We start from the raw sequence: 12,768 nt of genomic DNA on the forward strand, positions 1-12,768 counted from the left end.
GAAATGAAGGCTCTGGAGGGGAGACGATCCAGGTTTAGATTCTGAGTGGAGTGCAGATGGGATGACTTCTGAGGGCTTCGACTACAGAGGGAAACAGGAGAGGGAGAACTTGTAGGGGTGTTTTACCCTGTGTCGAAGACTGTGGACATGACATTGAGTGGAAAGAGAAAGTGTCAAGGGTTTTTAAGTAGAGGAGAATCATGATTGTATCTGAATTTGAGGGTTTGAAGTAGACAATTCCTGTGACAGCCTTTAGGGGGAGGAGCAGAGGTGCAGGGAGCTTTGAGGTGATTGCAGTAATCCTGGTGGGGCTGTCTCTGAGGACAGTGGGAATGAGAGCAGGGGAGAGGGGCCCCTGGGTGGCTCAGCGGTTGAGCCTCTGCCTTTGGCTTGGGGCATGATCCTGGGGTTCTCGGATCAAGTTCTACATCCGGCTTCCTGCATGGGGCCTGCTTCTTCCTCTGCCTGTCTCTCTCTCTCTCTCTCTCTCTCTCTCTCTCTCAGTCTCTAATGAATAAATAAATAAAATCTTAAAAAAAAAAAAACAACGCAAGAGAGGCACTGATGTTTGTGATGTATGTCATAGCCGCTTAGAGAATTGGGATGGGAGAGAAGCAGTGATGTTCTTGGGTTCCAGGCCTGAGTAGCCAGAAGAATGGACTTGTCTTAGTATGAGCGGGGAGGAGGTGGCATGTTGAAAGAGGTGCATTCATTCCCACAAGCAGAAGTGTGGTGTGGCTGAGAGTAAAGGCACTGATTTGGACATGATAGGAGACAGGTGGTCTGGTCCGTAGGAGAAAATGAGGTGAATGAGATGCTAGAGGTAGGTGGGAAGTAGAACCCTGGGGACCAGAGTCACTGGAGAAGGGAGGTGACTGAAAGTGAGAAGAAAATCAAGAGTTTGGTCTTTTTTGGTCTTGAAAAAGAGTTCTTTGTTCAACCAGTTTAAGTTCTATATGACACCTGTGGCTAGGGGGACGCCTAGCCCCCCTTAGCTAGGGGTTGGGGGAATTGTCCCTGGTTGAATAACTACTGTTCTACCTTATAATTTCTTTTGTTCATAATATTAATTTCTTTGTGCTCTTCTTTTTTCGCACCACCACCTTGGTTCCTAGTCCTAGTTCATAAGACAAACATTGGTTTGGCTTGTTGCCATCATTCCTTTTTGTGAAAGTTTTTGTGTACCAGGACACTCTGTGGTTGCTATTCTGCTAATACATTGACTACCCGGGATTCAGGAACTTGTTTCTAGCCCAGTCAGCTGTAGTTGTGGGTGGATGGATGACAGTCATGTCTGCTTCTTTAGTTACGAGTTCTGGGGTAAGCTAGTAAGCATGCTTATTTCTCTGTTCTGTTCTTCCCCTTACCTATGATACTGGTATTTTGTTTTGTCCAGCTCGAGTCCAGTGTCTTCCATGATGTTTCATCTGGTCCAGCTTCACCTCATACTGATTTTTCCTTTCTCTGAACATAGGTCACATACAGAGCTTAATGTGCTTTATTATATTTTCTTAGGTTTTTGGCTGTTTCATGCAGATATTTTTTTTTCTGGGATAAATTCCTTCTGATATTTTGTATTCCTTATTATGTACTGTTGGACATACAGTACTCATTCAATAAATACTAAACACTGTCAGTGACATTAGAATCTATTTATATCAATTTTTTTATATCCTTTTTTAAGATTTAAACATTTATTTTTTAAAAAAGATTTTATTTATTCATGAGACACAGAGAGAGAGAGGCAGAGATATAGGCGGGGGTGGGGGGGGGGAGGCAGGCTCTATGCAGGGAGCACGATGTGGGACTCCTTCCTGGGACCCCAGGATCACGCCCTGAGCCGAAGGTAGGCGCTCACCACGGAGCCACCCAGGTGTCCCTAAAAACTTATTTTAAAGAGAGAGTGTGTCCATGAGGGTGAAGAGGAGGGACAGGGAGAGAGGAACCCAGTTAGACTCTGCATAGAGCATGGAGCCTAGAGCCCAAAGTAGGACTCGATATCATGATCTGAGCTGAAACTGAGAGTAGATGCTCAACCGACTACACCGTCCAGGCATCCCAGAATCAGTTATATTCTTTTAGCAGAAATACTACTAAAATAAGTTTCTATATATCAAAATGATTAACTTGTGCCATTTTTGTTCCACAAATTTAAGCAACAGTCAAGTAAGAATGAGCAGGCCTTTATTTAAAGTTCATGATAGTAAGATTTGATCTAAAATTGATATATAGAAGAGAGCCATATGGATTATAACTTTTTGTACCTAATTAAGATGGATTTAGCCATAAATCAGTGTTCAGTAAGAAAAGAGATTTGGTATAAGTACAATGATGAGTAGATATTTTGATCCAAGTTAAAGTTAAAAATATGGGTAAGGAAAAGATGAAATTTGTCTTAGTCCATTTGGGTTGCTGTAATGAAGACCCATAGACTAGCTTATAAATAACAGAAGTGTATTTCTCATATTTCTGGAGACTGGGAGTCTGAGGTTGGGGTGCCAGCATGATTGGGTTCTGATGGAGACCCCCCCTCCCAGCTTACAGACAGTCGATTTTTTGTGTTCTTACACGGAAAGAGGGAGAGAGCCTCTGGGGTCACTTTTGTAAAGACTCTAATCCCATTCAGGAGGGCTCCACCATCATGACCTAATTCCCTCCCAAAGGCCCCACTCCCTAATAAGGAGGGAGGGTGGAATTAAGGTTTCATCATAGGAATTTTAGTGGAGCATAGATATTCAGTCCATAACAAATATGTTTTTTAAGGATTTTATTTATTCATGAGAGACACAGAAAGAGAGAGGCAGAGAACATAAACATAGGCAGAGGGAAAAGCAGGCTCCATGCAGGGAGTCCAATGCAGGACTTGATCCCGGGACTTTAGGATCATGCCCTGAGTCGAAGGCAGACAGACGCTCAACCACTGAGCCACCAGGGCGTCCCCCATAACAACACTAAATAAAACAGGGATATATGTTGTGTCTCCTGAGTGGTTATGGTTAGTTCTACTTAAAAGGTCTTAGAATCAAATGAGAAAATGGGTATGTAAATAGTTTGAAGACCTGAAAGCACTAACATACTGTTTGTATGCTTGGTTGTCACTGCAAGTACAGAACCTTGTTTGTGAACTGAATTGGTCTTGTTAAGGCACTGTGTCTGGTTCATTGTAGGCAGTCAGTATGTACTAAGAGAATAAATGAAGATATCTGAGTGTTAGGAATGAGAGTGTTTAGTGGAATGTACATATGTCACCCTTGTGACTTTGAGACTTTATCTCTTACATCTTTCAGGTTTATGCCGCATTTGCCAATGAAATTTGAATTAAGTATCTATGAATTACAAGTGCCTGGTCCCTATTCCTTAGAAATGATACCCATAACAGGAGGTAGTCTGAACATTTACTGAAAGTTCTTGTCTGTGAATGATTCTTTTAATAGGCAGGTCATCGGGATTTACTTTTTATGAGTATTGGATGTAATTCACTGCTGGTAAACATTTCAGTAAAGTTACAGTACATGATCACTTCTGTCATTCATTGACTATAGATATTTCCAGGAGAGAGAAAAAAGATACATATTACAGCTGCTGTTCCACACTGTTTTGGCAGTTCTCACAAATATGATAGAATAAAAGAGAAAAGAGGTGCTCTAAATAGGGGAAGGACAGCTCTTGTTCCCATTTTCAAATGTTGCGTTGGCCATAAACACTGTGGGAGTGGCACGCTTGGTCTCAGTCTTGTTCACCTTTGCATCCCAGGCACTTAACTCTAGTGCTTGGCATAAAGTTGACATTCAATAAATATTTATTGAAGGAATTGATAATGGAGAGTCTGTGCTATCTTGGATTTTTCTAGCTCACAGTTGAAAGGCTGCCAGAGTTCACAGAGTTGAGCAAGACTGCAGTAGAACTGGTAGAGTGGGTCTAGCTTTTTTGCCTTGGGATGAACTCTACAGTCTTGGTCTGTTTGTAACACAATATGATGTGATTCCTGCAAATATCAGTGTGTGGGGTTCAATCTATGTTCACTTGGGTTGTGAAAGCCCTTTTGCTCTTTTTTTAATTTGTTGTATTCCCTTTTCTCTTTGCAGTTCTAATTGTGGAGTGGTAAACATATACAATCAAGATTCTTGTCTCCAAGAAACAAATCCAAAGCCAATAAAAGCTATAATGAACTTGGTTACAGGTGTTACTTCTCTGACCTTCAATCCTACTACAGAAATCTTGGCAATTGCTTCAGAAGAAATGAAAGAAGCAGTCAGATTGGTAATATAGCTTTACCTTTAAAAAAAATCATTGATAATCCTTGGGCTCCACATTGGGCATGGAGCCTAATTAAAAAAAAAAAAAATCTAAAATATACCGAAGGATATGTAGTAGTTCCCCCCCCCCAAAAAAAAAAAAAATCTCAGATTTTAAGTTGAAAACTTTGAGGGATAATAGGAAAGAAGAGTATTGGATTATTTTTAAAAGAGTAGCTTCTTTTGAAGCTACTAGTATTCTTTTACTAGTATCATGGCTTTTGGGTGTAGTTGCAGAAGGGATGATGCACAGTAGCTGCTAAATTTGTCTTAGGGAATATGTTTATAGCAAACACTTTATTTTTCTACAGTTGTTTTTCCTTATATCTACCTTTTAAGCCCTACTATCCTAATGGAGGAAGGGAGGCAATTCTTAGATTCTGAAAATAAATTGAACTTGAAAATTGTGTAAAAAGATAACAGCTTACGTGGCTAGCTAGTACTTGTGAATATGCCTCCATGCTAGGAGGCCCCAAGCTCTCCCCAAGCTGGTGATTTGCTAGGATTCACAGGACTCTGTATATGATCTCAAGATCATAACCAAGAGTTACTACAAGGAAAGGATACACAGCGCAGTCAACCAAGGGAGGGGCGCCTGGGGCGAAGTCTGGAGGAAACCAGGTGCCGGCTTCTGTTCTCTCCTAGTGGAGTCACACAGGACATGTGTAATCCTGTAGGAGGTTGTGATTACATATGTGAAGCGTGCTCTATCATTAGGAAGTCCGTGCTCATGGTCCGTATTGGTGGTTGATCATGTAGTTCCCCTCTGCCTAGCATGTATCAGAATTCTAGGCCTGGAGAAGTAAAGGCAGGTGGTCCATGGAAAGCACGTGGTACGAATGCTTTAGGCCTGGGGAGCTATTCTTATCCTCTAGGGACAGTGTCGAGTCAGTGTAGGAACTATTGATCAGTCAAGTTTCCAAAGGTGATGTAAGGGCCGCCCTTGCAGCCTCAGGTCTGCGTTACCTCCTTTCTTCCCAGCCACAGAGCCCAGCTCACGTGTCACCATGTCTCCCGGAAGTCACCTACTCTTGAGGCAGAACCAGTTTCTTATTATTTAACAGTTACTTGCTCCAGGCAGCAGGTCCACACAAGGCACAGTACTCTGAATGGCAGTGCTGCACTGTGTTGTTACGTGTGTACTACCAGATTGTAAGCCCTTAGACTCTTAGATTTATCTTGTTCGTGCAGCAAAAGGTTTTGCATGCTTCATTAGCTTTGTGTAATAGCAGCACATAGTTTACGAAGAGTTACAGAGTTCTTCACAATAATTTGGGGCCAAGTAACAGTCCTCAGAGGATTAACTCACCCAAAGTCGAGAGCTAGTAAAGGGCAGAACTGTGCTTCTAGATTCTCCATTCTTCCTAGTACTTTAGTGGTTTTCCAACTGAATTCCTCTGTTCCCTGGAATGTGTACAAAACTTCATATGGCAAGTAGAGCAAGGAGGCTAAGCCCTACCCATATCACACAGAGCAGCTTTGCTGTTATCATTGGTGTATGTTGGCATTCTCCATAAGATTTTCTTGGAGGGAACAAAGAATTCTGTTGGAAAAGAGTGAAAAATACAGCATTGTGTTTTACTGCCTTTATGTTGAATGGATGGTTTGATGCATGAGAAGGTTCTAATTCAAGTCAGTTTTAAAGTCCTCAGTCCTCTAATGGGAGTGGATGACTAGCACACATTGACCTTTTATCATTTTAATGGCATTAAATTGTTCTAGAAAACCATGGGATCCGTCTCCTGTTGACATAATATATACTGCTAGACACCTCGTAGTTAGTTCTGCCTAGTTTGCTTCAGTGAGCATGGCAGCATTTATGGTTTTTTACTGTGGCAAAATCACACAAGGAATTCATTAGTAACAGCCAAATCCCATTTTTTAAATGGTAGTCAACCATAATATCTAATGGAAAGAAGCCAGGCATAGCAGCTTCAGAATGCCTCAGCGAAACAGCATTAGTATCATTAAAGGCAGTCTCTTATAATGATCCAAACAATCCTGTTACCCCAGCACAAAGCAGTGAGTATAAATCTAAGCCATTGCGGCAGTAAGAGACTCAGAAGTTAAATTGTTAGTGCATCTACAATCTTTGATAGTAGAAAGTCGTGGAACTTTTTATCCATTAAATTAAGGATGAGTGAGCTTTTTACTTGATGAATTTTGATACCTTGGCCCTTAAATGTAATGCAGAGATGGTGTCGGAGGTAAAGGGAACTTTCTGAGGTAAAGAAGTTGTGTTTTTTTCTTTTCTTTTAAAGAATCTATTTATTTTAGAGAGCATGCGTGAGTGCAAGGGGTTGGGCACAAGGAGCAGAGGGAGAGAGAAACTCAAGCAGCAGACTCCCCTCTGAGCATGGATCCTGCGGCGGGGCTTGATCCCAGCATCCTGAGATCATGACCTGAGTCAAAATCAAGTGTCAGATGCTTAATCGACTGAGCCACCACCAGGCGCCCTTGAGCTTTTTTCTTAATTAACAGTTCAATTAGAGCTTTTAATACAAGGGCCATAAAGAGAGGTTTGAGCACAGCTGATGTCTCAGCAGGTGGGTGGGAGTTGGCTGGTTTGAAGGAGGAAGTGCTGATTGGGGGGGGGGTACTTCACAAATAGATACAGCTGGGTCTCTTAGGAGACCACTGTAAACATGTTTTTGCTCTTGATAGTCAAGTCTAGAGGAGATAAAATATAAAAATAAGTGGTTGATGAATTGGTTTTTATCCTCTGTCCGAAGGAGCACACTGGCCTGTTGTATGAAGCCATGGCCAACTGTGTAGAGTTGTGTAGGTTATTTGTTATCAGAGGAATCACCATTTATATCATAAACTTTGTTAAGTATGTGTATTTACCACAGTATTTCTGATACTCTCTTCTGTTTATTTAGCTAAAAATAACACAGTGACCTTCTGATAAAAATGGCTTTTAAAAAATTTATGTTATGTCTTATGCCCCAATGTTTGCCCCATAGTGAGTTCCCTATTTGTAATAAGCAGTTGACCTAAGTATAAAGTTACATGAATCCAAATTAGGAGACTGTTTTTTCCAATTTAGGTTAGAAAATAAAAGAGGATGGCTTAATTATCTTTAAGAAGTTATTCAAGTGGAAAGGTCAGTTCTGGTGTGTTTCATTTTGGAAGAGTCAGAAAAGCAGCTTCTCAGACTTCAAAGTCATGCTAGCAAAGTTAATAAGCAAATATCTGGGGCATAGTTTAAAAGTACCAGGTGACATATAGGGTGGAAACAAAGTGAGGCATAGGACAGTTGGCACTTGTAGAAAATGGTTATTTCCTGATGGTCTGTTCCCATGATGCCTTGGATCTCCTGTTTAAAGTCGGTGCTTGCTTGGAGGATGCAAACTTAGAACAGCCTAAGCAAAGTACAAGAAGCCAAACCACTTTTCAAAAATTCACATAATTTCCACATTCCCAAAGTAAGTGCAGATAAATTTTGCGATATTCACATTGTGGCTTCTCTCCTGAAATAACTAGTCTGCTTTAAGTATTTAGTTTTTTTTTTAAATATATTTTTCAAGGAACCTATATAGAAAATGGTGTTTAAGAACTTTAAAAGTTAAGATCAAGTCCAGGCACTGCCAGCTTCTTGGCTGTAATGGATCTAGACCACTTCTCAGTAGTACTACTGTCTGTGCGTTGATGCTATGCTGCACAGGAAGACTCTGCTTTCTGGGAAAGTTGAGAATGGAAGTGGCTTGGAGATTCACCTTGAACTTTGCTTTCTTATACTTAACAAAACGGTCAGTAGGTATATATCAGAATGAATAGGGCCTAATAAGTGACTAACTGAAATCTATAGACAGATGTGTATATCACTAGGTTTTACCCGGGGCTCATCTATGAAAATAACCTTGATTGGATGGTTTAAAGTCTCATCTAAACGTGTGGAGGGTGACAGGCTACCAACATAAATAGCTGAGCGATAGCTCTCCGCATATCTTGGAATATGAAGGTACAGTATGTTTTAGAAGAGGTAGAGAATATTTGAAAGTGAGAGTTGTTAAAATCCTAGTCTACTTCAGGTAACTGCTTTTGTGCTAGCATTCTGTTTATCCACAAATCGGATGAGGACTCGTTCCATCAGTCTTAGGTTCAGGCTCATTTTCCCCTGAAGTAGACTCTTTTGGAGAAAGAGCCGGTGTGGCCCCCGCCCCCACGCCCCATGTTTAGGTCAGGCCTGGAAGTGAGTTTTTGGCTCTGTCTAAATTGGAACACAGTTTCACTTGACGAAGCAGGTTTTCATGAGTTTGTTTTCCTTCAGAGGAGATTGGAAAAGGCCAAGAATACATTATATAGGTTGAAAATAAAAGTGTAGAAAGGAAATTATGTGATATTGGAATAGTTGGTAGGACTTTGCTAGGCTTCAGTTATATAAAATCAGACTCTTCATAATTGAGGTCATAATTGTGACCAAATTTTAGTATTGTTTACCGTGATCATTACGTTACAGCAGTAATGGGTGCCGTTGTGGACTTTTACTTTAGTGTGTGTGTTCATTTACTCATTCACTCAGCAAACATCAGAATCTCGCGGAGCACCATGCTAGATGCTGCATTAGAAGTATCAAGGAGACACTTTTCTTCTTTTCCTCCGTTCTCTTAGTTAAAGCAAATCGAAAAGCAAATTTTAATTTCAGAACACTTTGCTCTGTACTACAATCAAAATGAACTTACTGTTCCGTCAGAAAGGTGGACAATACCTAAAATTTAAGAAAGATGAGTTTGCAATTGTGATTTAAAGTTTTGAACTATTTCCTACAGGTTCACCTTCCCTCCTGTACAGTATTTTCAAACTTCCCAGTCATTAAAAAGAAGACTATTTCTCTTGTTCATACCATGGATTTTTCTCCCAGAAGTGGATATTTTGCCTTGGGGAACGAAAAGGGCAAGGCCCTGCTATATAGGTGGGTGTTATTTATCTGTTTTAAACGTCAGAAATACTTGTAACCTTCTTTTGAGAGTATGAAGAGATACTGTTGTTATATTCTCATTTCAACACTTAAATGCAGTTTATTAATTCTACAGCTTATTGATCAACTAGTCATAAATGATTAATTGTAGAGTTAAGCTTGTCAATTTAGCTTGACTGTCCTCATTGTCTAACAAAATGCATCTTTCTACCATAAAATGTGACTAGAAGAAAAGTTCACCTGGAGGTTTATTTATTAATTAAAAAAATATTTATTTGGGAGTGGTAAGGTATATTTTGAGAATGTCAATTTGAGGAAGAGTAGCCACTTTAATAATGCCACTTTTTTTTTTTAATAATGCCACTTTCTTAGTGTCTTATGTTTAGATTAACCCTTGTCGATGATAATTCATATTTATTCCACCAGATTTAAATGATTTTTTTTTTTTTTTTTTTGAAAAAGGTACTGCTTTCCCTGCAGCTGTAGCTGTAAATAAGGATATCAACCATAGAGAGATCTATAAGTTATGCTCTGCCCAGGTTGTTTTCTGCACTCAACATATTTGGCTATAAAGCGGGAACAAACAAACTCTAATTGCACAGTTGCTAGAAGATACAGGTGACGAGGTGGCTCTTCTGGGAGAGCTGATGAACTGGAAGCCTGTAACTTTGGTCACAGCTTCTGTCCTTGCTCCCTTGAGTTGATGGTGAATATTGCTTAGGACCCTAAGTTTATTTCAGGATACTGAAATCTGGCATGAAGAAAAGGAGGAATGTAAATTGGTTTTGAGGAGATAATTGTGAAAAGAGGATATAGCAAACAGTAATATGATCTCAAGTTCTGCTTTGAAAGGAAAATGGGATACACCTGGAAAATTGATGCATTCCATCATTCTCCTTCCCAATCATTTTTGGAGTGGTTCTTTTAGTTCAAGTTTTATAAAAGCATGCAGGTTCCTACTGCACTTAGAAATTCTCTCCGAAAGCTTTGATTTTATTATAATTGCATCCTCTTTTCTCTAAGTTTAAGCACTAGAAGCATTAGGGTCTTCTTGAGAGCACTGCTATCTAGTGAGACTGTTTCTAGCAAGTGAGTTGGACTAACATGTCTGTTGGGTACGACTGATGAGGTATTTCCTAGACTCCCACTGATGCTGTGGAGCAAGTGTAATTTTTTTTTTTAAGATTTTATTTATTTATTCATGAGAGAGTAGGAAGAGGGAGAAGCAGGCCTCCATGCGTGGGGAGCCCGATATGGGACTTGATCCTGGGATCACACCCTGAGCTGAAGACAGACGCTGAGCCACCCAGGCGTCCCACACGTGTAATGTTTTTACCAAAATCTGAGGAGTTAGCTTTAGGATCCTTCAGAATGTCAGATTGAGGAGTCTTAACCTAGCTGCCTGGTGAGAATGATTACAATCACATTTTTTCCCCCTGAAAATCTTCCTATTTGCTATTCCGTGATCTGATTGACAATACTGGTAATCACACAGTTGTTTAGGTGATTTGTCTTTTACTTTTTCAGGTTGCACCATTACTCAGACTTCTAAAGAGAATATTTAAAGTAAGAAAATCTTTTATTCTTTAGGTTTTAAATGTTACATCCATTGCTGTCATTTAGCAGAGGGACCACCTTAGCTGTACGTGGGTTGCTGTATCTTTGGGTGGGGAAGTAGGATGGAAGTAGATCATGAACAGCCTAGTTGGACTTGAACCCTCCTTGGGAATTTTTATTCCAATCACAATTGGGCCCTTTTTCTGAGGTCGGATTTCTAATATGGTGTTCGGTAATGGTCATCAAAATTGTTATTACTGAACATGTAATCCACAAAGGATAGACATAATAGTGAGAAGTATCTTCAGATGCAGTTACAGTTTCCATGGCTCAAACCCCCTTATTTTTATGCTTCTTGAGGGATTAAAAATGGCTTGCCCTTTGGCAACTTAAATGGTAGCTTGTCATGGAGCTAGGTAATGGCTGGTCATTAGTTTTGCTGCCCAGTATTTAAAATAGTAGGACATCCTTCCCTTTTCCATGGCTTGATCTTTGACTTGGAAATGTGGTGGTTCTGAGGTTGAGCTTTGCATTGGCTTGTTCATCACAATTGACTAAGTTGGTCTTTTCTGAGTTTCATACATGTTCTCTCCACATTGAGGAGACTCTTGAGAGTGCATATAGGTTTAATTGTTGAACAAAACATTAGCCAAGAGGGGAAAAGCTGTCTGTTCTGCCTCTCCAAATTATAGAGCCAGCATGTATGTTTGTTGATGACTCGCAGCTGTAAATCATGTATAATTTCTTTTGTTCTTTTCTCAGATGCAGTTGAGCCACAAGAGAAGCCCATCCTGATATATCTTTTCAGAAACTTTCTAATGTGTGATGATATATGTATAATGATTTGAGTCAGCTGTGCTTATTTAACAGCAATGTCTTAATAAATAGCAACTTTTGTTTGAAAATTATGTTGTTCTTTCCTTCCCACCTACACACAAAAACACACTGGGATGCATTTCTTTTCTGACTAAACATGAGAGATTGGAAACACCTGTCAGGAGCCAGAAATAATACAGACAGATACTCTCCTACTTCACAGTTTACCCTAATTACTATTTCCCCCTTTCCCAGCATAGAACTCTCCGTGTTTCAGTGTATCAGCTAACACAGCCTCTTTGGAGCTATTGAGGTCACTTGGCTTGATAGGAGAGCAGTGAGATCTCATGGAATTAATTTTGAGCTTCCAAGTTTTCTTGGAATGGTGATAATGGAAATAAGACTTTTCTGGGCATATTACTTCAAATTGTCATTGGTGTTTGTGGGGGTACATGTGTCCTGATTAGCCACTCCATTTCCTAGAAATATTTATTATGTCAATTTAAATGTTCCATTTAGGGGCACTTGGGTGGCTGAGTCGGTTAAGCCTCTGCCTTTGGCTCTGGTCATGATCTTGGGCTCCCTACTCAGTGGGGAGTCTTCTGCCTCTGCTTCTCCCCCTGCTCATTCATGCTCGTTCTCTCAAATCTTAAAAAAAAAAAAGTTCCATTTAATTTAGGTTCCAGGGCTGATGGTTGCCTAATTTGGTTGTAGTGTAACTTTGTTTTAAACCAGTCTCTACATTTCTTAGGGAATGCTGACATCGACCATGTATTTAAGGAGTATTAGTTATGCAAAGTATCAAGTAGGTCTAAGAACTTTCACCCCACCCCCTTGCGAACACCTGTGTCAGGTTAGAGGAAGAAGTTTTTTGACAATGGCTCTGACTCTGCCCAAAGAAATAACGGATCCCACTTAACTGTATTTCAAACAAACAGCTCAGTGAAGGGCATCTTCAGTGTCTTCAAGGTCCTTCTAGGCCATCTACTGGTGATGACCTAGAGCAGCCCAATAGGTCTTGTGTTAACGTGTGCTGGGATCTTTCTGAAAAGACACTTTTTATTAAAGGTGGGCTATTGGCTGTGTAATTGTAGAGGCCCCTACCTGTCCCCTCCTTGCTGAGCAACAACTCCGTAGTAGATATTAATGCTAAAAATGTCAGTCCTGAAATTGTTGATG

At 40.2% G+C, this 12,768-nt stretch overlaps 1 protein-coding gene across 2 annotated transcripts in view; it reads left to right on the top strand.

Moving 5' to 3' along the window:
• Positions 1–11,678, top strand: part of UTP18 (UTP18 small subunit processome component) — a 41,177-nt gene extending 29,499 nt beyond the window's left edge. For both annotated transcript variants that reach the window (XM_055331904.1, XM_055331911.1), the window contains 4 exons: positions 4,086–4,260; positions 9,068–9,210; positions 10,744–10,782; positions 11,536–11,678. In XM_055331904.1, coding sequence (XP_055187879.1) covers positions 4,086–4,260; positions 9,068–9,210; positions 10,744–10,768 — 343 coding nt within the window. In that variant the 3' untranslated portion in view covers positions 10,769–10,782; positions 11,536–11,678. The remainder of the gene's footprint in view (positions 1–4,085; positions 4,261–9,067; positions 9,211–10,743; positions 10,783–11,535) is intronic.
• Positions 11,679–12,768: the final 1,090 nt, after the last annotated feature.

This window comes from Nyctereutes procyonoides, unplaced genomic scaffold (assembly GCF_905146905.1).
Source record: "Nyctereutes procyonoides isolate TBG_1078 unplaced genomic scaffold, NYPRO_anot_genome, whole genome shotgun sequence".
NCBI classification, from domain to species: Eukaryota; Metazoa; Chordata; class Mammalia; order Carnivora; family Canidae; genus Nyctereutes; species Nyctereutes procyonoides.